The 15,824-nt window shown below is 43.9% G+C and overlaps 1 protein-coding gene across 6 annotated transcripts in view; it reads left to right on the top strand.

Moving 5' to 3' along the window:
• Positions 1-5: 5 nt before the first annotated feature.
• The window catches only part of U2SURP (U2 snRNP associated SURP domain containing), a 74,296-nt gene continuing 58,477 nt past the window's right edge, over positions 6-15,824 (top strand). For 5 of the 6 annotated variants that reach the window (XM_084638594.1, XM_084638592.1, XM_084638597.1 and 2 more), the window contains exon 1: positions 6-109. In XM_084638594.1, the coding sequence (XP_084494720.1) occupies positions 65-109 (45 nt within the window). In that variant the 5' untranslated portion in view covers positions 6-64. The remainder of the gene's footprint in view (positions 110-15,824) is intronic. The other variant, XM_084638593.1, reaches the window with a different exon arrangement.

The raw sequence follows: 15,824 nt of genomic DNA, 5'->3' as shown, positions 1-15,824 counted from the left end.
CCCTTTCCTCTTCAATCGGTGCTCGATTCCTTGCCGCCAGGGCTGAGCCAGGGAGAGAATCAAGATGGCGGACAAAACGCCAGGCGGGTCGCAGAAAACCAGTGCGAAGGTGAGGCCGCCTCGCGGGCCCTGTAAGCGGCGCCGCTGCTCGGGGCCCGCTCGGGGCACGGAGGGTAGCGGCATCCAGCCCCGGGGGCGGGGGAGCCAGGGCGTGCGGGACGCACGGACCCAGGTGCGCAGGCCGTGCGGCCTGCTCCGTCCCTCCCCTCCGTGGCGTTCCTGCGGGCTGCTGGCGGCGGGACGGATGGGGCAGCGGGGAAGGGCTAGGGCAGCAGGGAGGTCGGGGTCCAGGGTTTCTCCTACTGCTTAGCTAGCATCAAAAGGTGGGGGAGGTCTAAGGCCTGTGGGAAGCGCCCCCCTCCCTGCACCATTAGCCCGCGGGGCCCCCTCCCGGCACCCAGTGCTGGCACCACGTTCTCCCGGGGCGGGGGTTGTGTTGGGGCAGAGCGGGGTGCATCTGCAGCCTTGCTCCTCTGGGTTTGCCCTCTCCCAGCGCTGCACTTCTGGGGGGGTGGGTGGGATCGATGCCCCCCCCCCCTTTACCTGGATTCATGTTAAACTAGTTCTCTTGCTCATTTGGGATGGATTTTGCCACAGTTTTGTTTCACTGAAACGCTCACAATCTCAGTAGCTTTACAGGGCCTTGTTTGAAGGCCTTATTTTTAAAGCTTCTTGCTCTGGTGATGAACAGTTTTGTTGTAAATTTCAGTTCCAGATTGAAACCATTTCCCCTTTACTCTCTGTTTTATGCCTAAATTATTTGTTATAATGTCTCTGTTAGGGTGGGGGGCAACTCAGGTGTTCTTAGGCCATGTTTACATTACCATTTATGTCAGTAAAACTTATGTCACTCAAGGACGTGAAAGAAACACCCCACGAGGGACATAAGTTTTGCCAGCATAAATGGTAGTGTGCACAGCACTATATTGGTGGGAGAGTGTCTCCTGTTGACTTAGCTAGCTGCTCATTGAAGTAGTTTTATGTCAACCAGAGCACTCTCTCCCACTTTGGTATAGAGTGGCTAAATGAGGAATCTTACAGCTGCAGGGCTGTGCATCTGTAAACTTGCTAGTGTAGATGTGGCCAGTGACTCTGAAGAAACAGACAGAGACGTCCAAAATCACATGGCAAATCAGCATTTTCTAGTGTCTGATTCCTAGTCCTGTGCTCAGACTGCTAGGCAGTTTTTCAGATGTTTTTGGTGTGACAACTTTGCAGCCTCATGGAATGCATTTTCTCTGTGTTCCCAATTCCCATTGCTGACATGATTTCCTATAATACTGGAATAATCCAATATTTCCTACAATCCTGCAGCAACATTTGCACAGATCCTGTGTCCCCGTGGAGCCCCCATGCAGTTGTAGGATTGGGGCATATGAACCATATCCTCTGGACTCAAAAGTCTAGAAATGTTTGGAGTTTATATTTTTGTGGTAGTGGATGGAAATGAGGAAGAGGTTGTTATAATAATCAAAGGCCTCAATCCTGCAGACACGTGCATGTGCTTAACTTGATTCACATAGGTATTCCAATTTCCTACTTTGGAAATATTAAACCTGTTTAGGGAATGTTTCCCGATTGTGGATTAGAAATTCGTAGTTAATTTGAGATTGACTTTTCTGTTTCCATCTCCCGCTTCTCACTTCTGGTTGAAATCATTGGTGTTTTCCCTCAGTGAGCCAACTTTATTGTGCATATTTAACGCTGCTGAGGATTGAGAGGCTCGAGTCAAAACTATATGGTAGCCACTGGCTGGCTTGTTTAAAGCCACATAGGAAATCTGCATTTGATCAGGGTGGATGCTTAGGAGTAATACCTAGAAGTGGGAGAAACATTTGTTGCCTGAATCTCCCACAAAAGTGAGGAATTAGTAGGGACTATAGTCTACTCCAATGGTTGGGTGCTCTCCAGCACCTGGTAATGATCCTAGGGATAGTGAAGCCATAAATTCTCTTCCACTCAATCCCATTGCAGGTATTAAACTGTGTCTATACTATGGACCTTATAGCAGCACAGCTACACGGCTGTCAGCTACACGGCTGTCAGCTACACGGCTGTCAGGTCTCCTGTGTAGCTGCTCTATGCTCACGGGAGATTAAAGCACTCCCAATGAGCAGCAGTAGCTATGTCAGCATGAGAGCATCTCCCACTGACATAGAGCTGTCCACACCAGTGCTTTTGTCGGCGAAACTTATGTTGGTTTGGGGTGTGTTATTTCACACCTGTGGCCGACAAAAGTGCTATTGTAGACAAAGCCTTAGAGTGGCCAGCCAGTAACAGTATGTAGTTCTTCCTAGTAGCTGGCTATTCAGTCTTCCCAAGCGGAAGGGTCGTGGGCCAGGAATAGGATATGGGACTTGGAGAACCAAGATTCTGTTTCTGTTGCTACTCAATATGTAAATTATTTAACCTCTTACTCAATTTTTCCTTTCACCAAAGTGGGGATAACTTATCCAGCTCAGATGAAATGAATGATATATAGATATTAAATATATAAATGTCCCCCATCACTGGGGTGTTGTTTTTTCCCCCGTTGATCTATTCCAAGTATGATCAGAGAGCCTTATTTCCCCAGTCACTGCCTTCAATCAGGAAGTGGACCCAGAGTTTGGGAAGGGAAAATATACACTCAAGCTAAACTTTATATATGGGGACTTAGCAGTGGAAGTGTTTTATGTTGAAAACTGTTCTTGTATTCAAGGTAATTAGGAAGAGGTACATTAAAGTGTTGACCCGAATCAATATTTTGCCTTCCTCTTCAACATTGGGTATGGGTCATTAGAGTAAACAGTAGATTCCCTATAACTTGAAGTCAAAAATTGTCATCTTCATCACTTAACAGTGCAAGGAAATGCAAACTCTGCATTGCTTTAAGTGAGGCAGTGTATTAATAAAATCTGGGAAATAGCACTCATCTTTTTCTGAGTTAACAGCTTTCTCTGGTGAGTCACTATGTGCCAGGAACAGTGAAGTAAAATCTACAAAAATGTGCTGAGTTTCAGTGTGGTTGCTGTCCATAAGATTTGAAGAAGCAGTGGTGTTAACTTTCAGGTGGCATTTTAATTTTCATTGTGTTTCTACTTAAACTTGTAAGCAGGAATGAAAGATGTGGGTACTCACTCCTTCACCCCTGGAAAAATATAAAAGAAGTATGTGTCCTTCTCTTTCTTCCTCTGCTTTCCAGCAGCGATGGGTTGAATACCGGCTGCACCTGCTTTTACAAGTTTAGCAGTAGCAGTATAGTAATAAATTAAAATGTCATGTGCTTCAGAAGAAATGACTTCTAATTCTTTATTCAGGTCTACAAGTGATACAGATTTAACTAGTGAAATAGGAAATACACATAGGTATAAAATTTAATTTCCAGAAATTTTTGCTTATTTTGATATAAACTTTTTGTAGACAAGTATTTTAAGAGGAGGGGTGAAGAAAGTAGTGGGCCTTGAAAAATGCAGTTTCTCTTAGTGAATGGGAAGATTTCCCTTTTGAGCATTAGAACTTAAATTATTAGTTTCTACTGAGTTAAAGCTTATATACGAGTATAAATGTGAAGCCCTTAAAATTTCAAGATAACCCGTATAATGTGGGCAGATACAACATTGTCTTTCTGATGTTTTAGACAGCAATTGCTTTTGCTACTTTTCATAGTCTTGCCCAGCAGCAACAATATGTATTTAACAAAACTCAGTTTCAGTGCTGCTGTTCAGAATCCTGTGAGCAGTAGTAAAACTACTATATCAAGAATCCTGTCAATTTCACCCTGTGAGTTAGGTTTTTAAAAACCTATTGGGGCCACTGCCGCTCCTGCAGCTACATTTTATTATTAAAGCTCACGTTTGGAATTATTTACAGGGAAGAGGGCTCAAAATAAAAGGTTGGAGGGAAGCCTCTTTTCTTCCCCACCCTTTATTTGTAGCAGCCATGGGGGGACATGGGGGCGAGGGGGGGGGGAGTTTGTTTGAAGAGCTGAGGCCAGATTTTCAGCTCTTCTGTAGGACTGTTTGCACTTCTCTGGTGATAAAAAGCAGCTGTAAATGTGGCTTCTCTGGCACCATGAGCATTGCTCTTGTGGAAGCAAAGTGGCTAAGTGGTGTAGAGCCAATGTATTGGCATTATCTCACCACTTTTCTAAGCCTTTACCCTTAAAAGTTAGATCAACCTAGCTGCTTTGCTCATGAAAAATTTTGTGTCCTGAGTGCCGAAGTTAGGTTGACTGAACTGCTGGCATAGGTGTGTCTGTGTCAGTGGTCCCCAAACTTTTGTATTGGGGACCCCTTTCACACAGCAAGATTCTGAGTGCGACACCCCCTCCCCCCAAATTAAAAACACATTTTTTAAATATTTAACAGTATTATAAATGCTGGAGACAAAGCAGGGTTTGGAGGTGGAGGCTGACAGCTGGTGACCATCCACATAATAACCTCATGACCCCCTGAGGGGTCCCAACCCTCAGTTTGAGAACCCCTGGTTTATGTCAGTGGAAGATGTCTCTGGTGCTGTCGTGTAGACATGCTCCTACTATGAAGGTGTGATGTGGTGTCCTTATGCCTCAGTGATTCCCAGCTGCCAGAATAGACCCTTGGGGGCTATTGGCCATTGGTGCAACTTAGAGATGCTTCAAGTTGTGCCTTGAAATCCTCTCAGTAACTTCATGATCAAATGGCTTAAAGCTGTAAAAATCTGCATCTTTGAAGCATTCAGGGGGTTCTCCAGGAGAAGAAAGAGATACTCTTCTTCCTTTGAGGAGTTAGAGGGGAGATAGAGCTCAAATGTATTAGAAACTACTAGCTAGAAGCTGATAGGAATGCTGGAGTCTCAAGAAGTGGCTTTGGATGGCATCTTGATAATAAATTCTAGTGTCTGGAGGAGTGGAGGCTCAGTTTCTTTCCAGTGCAGTGACCCTCACCTATGGGCCCCTTGTCTTTTGTATCTGCTTGTGTCTAGTAGGCTGAGTTTTCTGGCTAGGAATTTTGTATGGTTCAATTTTTGGCAGCCCAGTTTGACACTTTAAAGGGGCCTGACTTTTCAAAAGTGCCGAGCACCTCCCTTCTGAAAATTGGGACCATACAAGGTTTTTCAAGTTCGGCACCAAAAAGTAGTCACTTCTGAAAATCTTGACCTTTACCTAATTTTGTTAGTAGGTAATGTTATCATAGTTTATAAAAATGTGGGTTTATTAAAGGAATTATGGGCTACGTAGGTCAAAACAATATGTTCGCTATCAGCGTTCCCTCTAATTTTTCCCACCAATGTGCGGAATGATTTTTATGTTCACCAATGTGGAGATGGTATGACACATCACCTTCATATCAGTGCACATAACAAAATTCATGTGGGGGGGTGGGGCCTAGGGGTTCGGAGTGTGGGAGGGGGCTCAGGGCTGGGGCAGAGGGTTGGGGTGCAGGTGTGTGAGTACTCTGGCTGGGGGTGTAGGTTCCGGGATGGGGCTGGGAATGAGGGGTTAGGGTGCAGGAGGGTGCTCAGGGGCTACAGTGGGGAGAGAGGACTTCCCCCAGCTCTCTATCCCCGCAGCAGCAGCACCTGGGCTGGGGGGGGAGAGGCACTTCTCCCTGCTGCAACAGCTCTGGGGTTGGGGCTGTAGGATAGGCGCCCCTTCCCCTGGCCCCAGCAGGTCTGGGCCAGGGGAGGGGCTGCGCCTGGGTCTGGATCAGGCTTGTCTGGCCACGGCTGGGGCCAGGCTGCCCCACCCCAGCCACGGCTGGGGCCGATCTGGCCACGTCACCCCAGCAGATCCGGGTGACCCATATGCAGCTGGGTTCAGCCACGCCGCAGCAGAGTTCGGGCTGGGGGAGGGGTGCCCCTCCCACGGCTGCGCAGGTCCACGGGAGGGTTCCTTAAGTGCCTGCATGGCACTAAATAGGCTGCTGCACGGCTGCGCAGCTTGCTGGTAATTTAGTTGGCTATGGTCCCAAATTAAGGTTTGTGAAGTATTTTGAAAATAATGCATCTCAGTGCGTATTTTAAAATGGTTTTTCATGTAGTACTGTGGAAGTGATATGACTTTTGTGATCTGACAATATTAGGGAATTTAAATTAAAAAATTTAAATCAGAACATAAGAATGGCCGTACTGGTCAGACCAAAGGTCCATCTAGCCCGTATCCTGTCTCCCGACAGTGGCCAATGCCGGATGCCCTCAAGGGAATAAACAGAACTAGTAATCATCAAGTGATCCATTCCTTGTTGCCCATTCTCAGCTTCTGGCAAACAGAGGCTAGGGACACCATCCCTGCCTATCCTGGCTAATAGCCATTGATGGACCTCTCCTCCATGAATTTATCTAGTTCTTTTTTAAACCTTGTTATAGTCTTGGCCTTCACAACATCCTCTGGCAAGGAGTTCCACAGGTTGACTGTGCGTTGTGTGAAAAATACTTCCTTTTGTTTGCTTTAAATCTGCTGCCTATTAATTTCATTTGGTGATCCTTAGTTCTTGTGTTATGAGAAGCAGTAAATCACACTTCCTTATTTACTTTCTCCATACCAGTCATGATTTTATAGACCTCTATCATATCCCCCCTTCATCATCTCTTTTCCAAGCTGAAAAGTCCAAGTTTTATTAATCTTTCCTCATATGGTAGCCATTCCATACCCCTAATCATTTTTGTTGCCCTTTTCTGAACCTTTTCCAATTCCAATATATCTTTTTTTGAGATGGGGTGACCACATGCATGCAGTATTTGCATGCAGTATTCAAGATGTGGGCGTACCATGGATTTTTATAGAGGCAATATATTTTCTGTCGTCTTATCTATCCCTTTTTAAATGATTCCCAACATTCTGCTTGCTTTTTTGACTGCTGCTGCACATTGAGTGGATGTTTTCGGAGAACTATCCACAATGACTCCAAGATCTCTTTCTTGAGTGGTAACAGCTATTCTAGATCCCATCACTTTTTTTATAGTTGGGATCATGCCTCTTATGCTTATCAACATTAAATTTCATATGCCATTTTCTTGCCCAGTCACCCAGTTTTGTGAGATCCCTTTATAACTCTTAGCAGTCAATTTTGGACTTGAGTAATTTAGTATCATTTGCAAACTTTGCCATCTCATTGTTTACTCCTTTTTTCAGATAATTTAGGAATATGCTTAGTGGCACTGGTCCCAATACAGATTCTTGAGGGACCCCCAATATTTATTACTTTTCATTTTGAAAACTGACCATTTCTACCCTTTGTTCCGTATCTTTAAGCAGTTACTGATCCATGAGAAGACCTTCCCTCTTATCCCATGACTCTTTACTTTGCTTAAGAGCCTTTTGTGAGGGACCTTGTCAAAGGCTTTCTGAAAGTTGAAGTACACAATATCCACTGGATCCCCCTTGACAACATGTTTGTTGACCTCCCCACCTCCCCCAAAGAATTCTAATAGATTAGCGAGGGATGATTTCCCTTTACAAAAGCCATGTTGACTCTTTCCCAACATACTGTGTTCATATATGTGCCTGATAATTCTGTTCTTTTACTATAGTTTCAACCAATTGGCCTGATACTGAAGTTAGGCTTAACAGACTGTAATTGTCAGGATTGTCTGTGGAGCCTCTCTCAAAAATTGGCATTGCATTAGCTATCCTCCAATTCTCTGCAACAAAAGATGATTTAAGAGATACGTTACATACCACTGTTAATATTTCCACAATTTCATATTTGAGTTCCTTCAGAATTCTTGGATGAATACCATCCGGTCCTGGTGATTTATTAGTGTTTAATTTATCAGTTTATTCCAAAACTTAATCTATTGACATCTTAATCTGAGACAGTTTCTCAGATTTGTGCCCTAAAAAAATGGCTCAATGTTGGAATTTCCTCACATCTGGTGCAGTGAAGATTGTTGCAGAGAATTAATTTAGTTTCTTCACAACTAAGTGCTCCTTTAGCTCGTCAATTGTACAGTGACCCCACTGCTGGATTGTCAGGCTTCCTGCTTTTGATGTACTTAAAAAAAAAAAAAAATGCTGTTAGATTTTGTGCCTTTGCTAGTTTTCCTTCAAATTCTTTTTGACCTACCTAATTATATTTTACACTTGACTTGCCAGAGTTTTTCTTTTCTATTTTCCTCAGTAGGATTTGACCTCTTTACACCTGCAGCCGCCTCTTTTACTCTGTTGGTTAGTGAAGGTGGCATTATTTAGATTCTCTTACTGTGGGTTTTTTTCATTTGGGGTGTGTATATATAGTTTAAGCCTCTATAATCGTGTTTTTAAATAGTTTTCATACAGCTAGCGGGCATTTCACACTTGTGACTGTTCCTTTTAATGTCCATTTAACTAGCTTTCTCATTTTTGTGTAGTTTCCCTTTTTGGAGTTAAATGCTACTGTGGTGGGTTTCTTTGTTATTTTCCTCCCTACAAGGATGTTACATTTAATTACGCTATGGTTGCTATTACTGAGGGTTCAGCTATATACACCTCTTGGACCAGATACTTGCCCCATTTAGGACTAAATCAGGAATGGCCTCCCCCTTGTGGGTTCCTGGACTAGCTGCTCCAAGAAGCAGTCATTAATGGTGACTAGAAATTTTATCTCTGCATCCTGTCCTGAGGTGATGTGTACCTAGTCAATATAGGGATAGTTATAATCCCCCATTATTATTGGGTTTTCTGTTTTTGTAGCTAGAACCCTGCGCGGATACAAAAATGTGGATCCGCACCTGATCCGCATCCGCCAGGATCAACCCACGATTCGACCCATGATCTGTTAGCTGTCTTTTACTGGTCTCCGCATCTGCACCAGCAAGCCGTCTCACAACGGCTAGAGACCGGGGAGGGGGATGTGGGGAAGGAAGTGGGTGGCAGGGTCTTGCAGGGAAGAGGCAGCGCCAGGGTGGGGACTGGGGGTAAGGAGCAGCATGGGGGTGGGGTCTCGAGAAGAAGGGATGGCGCAGAATGGGGAATGGGCATCGCATTGTGTGCTGCTCCTGGGAGCTTGTGAGCAATGGCACACGGCAGCAGCCGTGCAGGTTGCATCACAGTAGGGTGGGGTGCCGGGTCCCTGTTCGCTCCAATCCCTTTGGCTAGGGGCAGCCACTGCTGCCCAGGAGCTGCCAGGCCCAGGACTGGGAGTGCAGCCAGTGCTGCCGGGCCAGGCCATGGTGGGGACGCTGATGCTGCCCAACAGGCCCAAGCTGCGGGACAGGAAGCGGCTGGACTGGCTGCTGGCCACCGACCCCAAGAGCACTGCATCCCCCAGGTTGTGCAAGCCAGGTACCACGGGCCAGGTACTACCAGTGAGTAGAGCCATGCATGGTTGTATCTGTATCTGATTCACTATCTGCAAAAATGGTCCGCAGATATCTGCAGATTTGCAGGTCTCTATGTGTGGCCTCTCTCCTCTTTCTGAGCATTTCACAGTCACTGTCACCATCTCAGTCAGGTGGTTGGTAGTATGTTCTTATTGCTGCACTCTTATTATTCAAGCACTGAATTTCTATCCATAGAGATTCTGTGGTTTCAGAGTAGCAGCCGTGTTAGTCTGTATTCGCAAAAAGAAAAGGAGTACTTGTGGCACCTTAGAGACTAACCAATTTATTGGAGCATAAGCTTTCGTGAGCTATAGCTCACTTCATCATGCACTTTATGCATCCGATGAAGTGAGCTGTAGCTCACGAAAGCTTATGCTCAAATAAATTGGTTAGTCTCTAAGGCGCCACAAGTACTCCTTCTCTTTTTAGAGATTCTATGGTAGTTTGATTAATTCCAGATTTTTGCTATATTTGACTCTATACTTTCTTTTACATATAATGTCCTCCCCCAACAGTGCGAGCTATTTTGCCATTCCCGTTTATTTTATATGCTGGTATTACCATGTCCCATTGGTTATTATCATTCCACCAGGTTTCTATGATACCTATTATATCAATATCTGCATTTAATATCAGGCATTCAAGTTCATCCATCTTTGTATTTACACTTCTAGTATTTGTGTACAAGCACTTATAAAATGTATCAATATTTAGATATCTGTCTTTAAGTGATGTAATTGAATAGAACTTTTTTTTTTAAATTTTGACCTTTTTATAGTGGAATTGATAGTCACCTCTGTAATTTAGGTGGTAAAAATATTTCAGTTCTAAACTTCTGTTTCAGGTGTTTATATCTTTTTAACACTTAGGGCAAACATTTTCAGTGTTTAGACGCTGCTTTACATTGAATTATTTTTTGAAAGTTTGAACAAAATTGTTTGGATGCAAGTGGAGAGGGGGGAAAACAGCAGGCCCTCCGTTCGCGGCGAAAAAAGGGTATTTTTCAATCAAGTTAGCTTATTATGATTGAAAAGGCCTATTCTAGGCTACAGCACAACTGGATAGCACCTTCAGACTTGTTACTCTATATCTTAATGAGTGTTAATGTAACACATTTGAAAAGTTCTCTTAACTTAATCTAACACAATTGATAAACACAGCCTTTTGCAGACTAAGGGCTTGGCTACACTTGCGAGTTACAGCGCAATAAAGGAGCCCCGGGCGCACTAGCTCATTACCCATCCACACTGGGAAGGCATGTAGAGCGCTCTGACTCTGCGGCCACCGCGTTGCTGGTACTCCACCTCAGCAAGTGGAATAACGTTTGCTGCACCCCTGCAACGAGGTGTTGCATTACTGCGCTCTGATCAGCCTCCGGAAATGTCCCATAATTCCCTTAAGTCAAGTGGCCACTCTTGTCATTGTTTTTGAATCGCTGTAGGAATGCGGATATGCCCTTTGAAAGCTCTGTTTCTGACAGCAGGCTGCTTATCTGCTCCGAGACAAAGCAAGCCATTAGTGTGGAATGCTGTGTGTGAGAGAGGGGGGTGGAGGGGTCTGCTGCTGTCTGAACTTACAAGGTGGCATGCTGACGTGCTCCCAGCCCCCCACATACAAACAACACATTCCCTGTCACACTCCACCCCCCCCCCATTTGAAAAGCACGTTGCAGCCACTTGCATGCTGGGATAGCTGCCCACAATGCACCGCTCCCAATGCCGCTGCAAGCCGCAAATGTGACCATGCCAGTGCGCTTGAAGCTGTCAGTGTGGACAGACTGCAGCGCTTTCCCTATTGTGCTTCCTGAAGGCTGGTTTAACTCAAAGTGCTCTACATCTGCAAGTATAGCCATGCCCTCAGGCTGTGTCTACACTTAAATTGCTACAGTGGCAAAGGTGCAGTATCACTTCAGTGGAGACATGCACTAGAGTGACAGGAGGGGTTCTCCTATTGTAGTTAATTCATCTCCTTGAGAGATGGTAGGTAACCCTATCTTTGCAGGAGGTTAGATTTTTTTTATGCCTCTGGGTGATGTAATTGGATCAACCTAACTTTTTCATGTAGACATGGCCTCAGACACTGTGGAAGAGGGAAAGACACTAAACCATGAGAAAAATGACAAGCAATGACAGTTTCCTTTGGGGTACTTGGTAAGCTGTGAGCAGCAGCAGAAGCAGGGACTAGAGTTATTCATGGAAGAGTAGTACAGTAACTCCTCACTTAAAGTTGTCCCGGTTAACATTGTTTCATTGTTACATTGCTGATCAGTTAGGAACACGCTCGTTTAAAGTTGTGCAATGCTCCCTTATAACGTTGTTTGGCAACCACCTGCTTTGTCCACTGCTTGCAGGAAGAGCAGCCCTTTGCAGCTAGCTGGTGGGGGCTTGGAACCAGGGTGGGTCGGAAGCCCCCCATCAGCTCCCCGCTCCCCTAAGTTCCCTGTGCAGCAGCTGCCTAGCAGGCTATCAGTTGCCTGTAGTTCAGCTGTCCTTCCCCCTACTGCCACGTGCTGCTCCTGCCCTCTGCCTTGGAGCTGCTCCCTAAGCCTCCTGCTTGCTGGGGGGGGTGGAGGGGGTGGGCAGGGAAGAAGAAGCGGGGGCTAATGTCAGGGTGTCCGCCTGCACTTTGCTTATCCCATCTCCATAGAGTAGGGGGACACACAACAGGGCTCAGGATGGAGGGAGCTTCCTGGCAGCCCCTGTGGTCTCAGCTTGCTGATTAACTTAACAAGGCAGTGTACTTAAGAGTGGGTCAGCATACTTAAAGGGGAAATGCGCATCTCTCTGTCTCACACACACACAGGATGTGTGTCTATGGCCTTGGCTACACTTACAGATGTACAGCACTGTGAGTTAAATCCGCCTTCGTACAGCTCAGTAGGGGAAGCGCTGCAGTCTGTCCACACTGACAGTTGCTGGAGAGAGAGTGGGTTTTTGGGGTGCTGAGAGTGTGTCAGCACGCTGTCTTGTAAGTACAGACCCCTCTCCCTCCCCCTCCTCTGTCTCACTCACTGAAAGCAAACTTCAGCTGTTTCTTTTTTTCTCATACACAAGATAAGCAGCCACTCCCCAAAATGGACCCCAAACTCCCTTTCCCCCCTGCTCTTCAAGCAAACATTAGCAGTCGGCAATCCAAGGAGCCCCCCTGCCTGCCTCTCACTCATTCAAAGCAAACAGTAGCTGTGTTTGTTTTTTTGACAAGCAGCCCCCAAATCGGAGCTTTGAAATGTCACTTCCGTGTCCAGAGTTCACAACAAAACAATAGAGGACACTTCAGTTAAAAGGATTATGGGGAGTTTCCGGAGGTCAATCAGTACGTAATAACATTACTCCCCCCTTTTACGCTGGAGCGTCTCAGCCAATGTGCAACAGCTGTTAATCCTCTCGGGGAGGTGGAGTACCAGGAGCACTCCAGCCAGGGAGTCAGAGCGCTCTACGTGCCTTGCCAGTGTGGACGGGGAGTAGGGTAGAGCGCTCTGGGAGGCTTTATTGTGGTAAAATGTGCAAGTGTAGCCAAAGCCTCTGTCTCCGTCTGCCATGCTGTCTCCCCTCCCTCCATTTCTGCTGCCTTCTAGAGTGTGAGGCTACATTAACAACGAGTTTACCCCTTGAAGACTCAGCCAACTGCTAGTTCATCATTTAGCAATAAGGCATTCCCTGGGAAATATCCCACCCCTCTGACTTCACTCCCTCAACCAACCTTCACAATCATCACTGCTGTGTACAGTATTAAATTGTTTGTTTAAAACTTATACTCTGCGTGTATGTATATTTTTAAAATCTTTTGTCTGGCAAAAAAAATTTCTCTGGAACCTAACCCCTCCTATTTACATTAATTCTTATGGGGAAATTGGATTAGCTTAACATTGTTTCTCTTAAAGTCGCATTTTTTAAGAACATAACTACAATGTTCAGTGAGGAGTTACTGTACTTGAAAAATAGATCCTGCTGTAATGGTAGAGTAGTGCAAACTCTTCCCCTTTGCAGCAGCCGGGAACAACTTTAGGAGGTTAGAGTGTCACATTTATTAGACTTCTATAAGTGTAATGTGATACAAAAGCTGGAGTCCAAAACAGCCTGTCAAGCAGCACCTTAGCAGAAATTCCATCACCCTTCCTGGTATTTAGGGTTGGTTTCTTTCCCAGCACATTGCTGTTGGATATGTTGGTGGAATATGGCACCCCCTCTGTTTGGTAGGTTTTTTTTTTTTTTTTTTTTTTTTAACATCTTCTGTCTTGTATGTTTAATCCTTTAGGAAATTTACAAATGTGATCACATACCAGGGTGGATAAAAATCAATGATTAAAAAAAATAAATAAATAAAAACATTGGATTTTTTTTATTTAAATCAGATTTTTTTGATAAAATGCTTTTTGAGGAAAGAACCTATCTAAAGATAGTTTTAATTAAGATACATTATAGCTCAAAGATATCTCATCATGGAATAGGGATTATAATGTCTAATTCTATAGTATGAGACATTATATTGGGAGGGGATAACTCAGTGGTTTGAGCAATGGCCTGCTAAACCCTGGGTTGTGAGTTCAATCCTTGAGGGGGCCATTTAGGGATCTGGGGCAAAAATTGTGGATTGGTCCTGTTTTGAGCAGGGCGTTGGACTAGATGACCTCCTGAGGTCCCTTCCAACCCTGATATTCTATGATTCTATATTCATATAATGTTTAAGAAAAGTTTTGTAAATGAGTTCCAATAGTTCATGGATTAGGGACCCAATTTTATGGGGTTCCAGGGGCTTCTGTGTAGATTATTAGGCTAATCTTTCTAGCTATACCGTTAGGGATGCTTAGTTTTGCAGTTCTCAAACTGTGGATTAATGTTTCCAGACACAACACATTTTGTTAACAGCAAAAATGTTTTAAAATACATAATATATAAAGGTGAGAAATAACACACTGCAACCCTATTGTCCCTGTGCAAATTTGTGTACACAAAGTCAATCCTTTACCTCTCTAAAAGTGCAAAGTTTCAGAAAGTTCAATGAACAGAAGATTGTTGGGGGCGGAATAGATCTGGACAAGGGGAAGAAATCTGGAGATAAACGTGAGAAGGGCGGGACAGGCAGTAGAAACAAAAGTGAAACTGTTTGAGCAGTATATTCCAGAAGTCTTGAGGTCTTTCTGAGTGTAGCTAGGGTGACCAGATGTCCCGATTGTATAGGGACAGTCCTGATACGTGGTGCTTTTTTCTTATATAGGCTCCTATTTCCCTGCCCCTGTCCTGTTTTTTCACTCTTGCTGTCTGGTCACCCTAAGTATAGCTTTCATTGATTTGAGGTCTACCATACCATTCTCTCACTAGAAGGGAAAACTTACAATGGCAGCAGGCCGTAAAAGAGACCTAGTTTGGGAATAGGAACCATTCAAGAAATATCTGTTTGCTGATAATGTTTTAAAGAAAGTCACATCAGTGAACTGGTGGAAGTCACTTAAGCACTTGGATTCAGAGACTGTTGACATGATGATCTCACTTTCAACAGCAGTAATTTCTGCCGGTGTAGAAAGAATATTTTCTTCCTTTGGACTAATTCATTCCAAGTTGAGAAATCGTTTGGGATCTGAAAAAGGAGAAAAGCTTGTTTTTCTTTTCCAGATTATGAACAAACAGGAAAATGAAGGTGAAGACTACTGAGTTAGTTGCAGAAGTAAATATTTTAAGTTTCTCATGTTGACCTGGCTGACAGTCGATTTTTTTTAAAATATTTCATTTAACTATTTTAGTTAAAAACAACTTTATCAAAAACAAACCTGATTTTAAAAAACTTGAATGTTTAACTAAATTCAAATGCTTGTTTTGTTAAAATATTATATGTTTGCTGTTGAAGAAAAGAATCCAGAATACATAACATTGTTGTTTTAGTTGACTAAAACAATTTAAATATCTGTCTGGTGATGTTCTCCTAATATAGCATGGCAAGAAAATCCTCCAAATATTAATGATTAACCTGTTGAATTGGAGATAGTTCACCTCCCAAAGACTTCATAAATATCTGCTTCAGTTACCTTTGGTAAATAAAATAACCAAACAATCATTTATTTTCTGATACAGCTGTAAAACTAATCTGAAAAGTTTTCAGAATAAATCACTTAAAAATGTATAGTGTGTACCTTCTAAAAATGAAATCTACATCTATCTCTGAGTTGTGAAGAATATGTATTAAGGTTATAACAAACAACAAGAATGCACTTTTCTGTAGAAATCCATGATTAAATCGAGGCTTCCTGACTAGTGATTTAAATCAAATCTACCCTGTCACACACTCTCTCTCAGACTAACACAGCTGCTACTCTGAAACCTCTCAAAAAATAGTGTACAGTATTATTCACTATAACTTTACAACAGTGGCTATGTCTATACTACAAGCTTCTGTCAGCACAGCTGTGTCAGTCGGGTGTGATCGCTGACTGACATAGCTGTGCTGACAGAAGCTCCTAGTGTAGATGCAGTTATACTAGCAAAACTTCACTTTTACTGGTACAGCTTGCT

This window comes from Lepidochelys olivacea, assembly GCF_965140295.1.
Source record: "Lepidochelys olivacea isolate rLepOli2 genome assembly, chromosome: 9".
Lineage (NCBI taxonomy): Eukaryota > Metazoa > Chordata > Testudines > Cheloniidae > Lepidochelys > Lepidochelys olivacea.
Note: the sequence above shows the minus strand (reverse complement) of the source record. Positions and strands in the feature narration are given on the sequence as shown.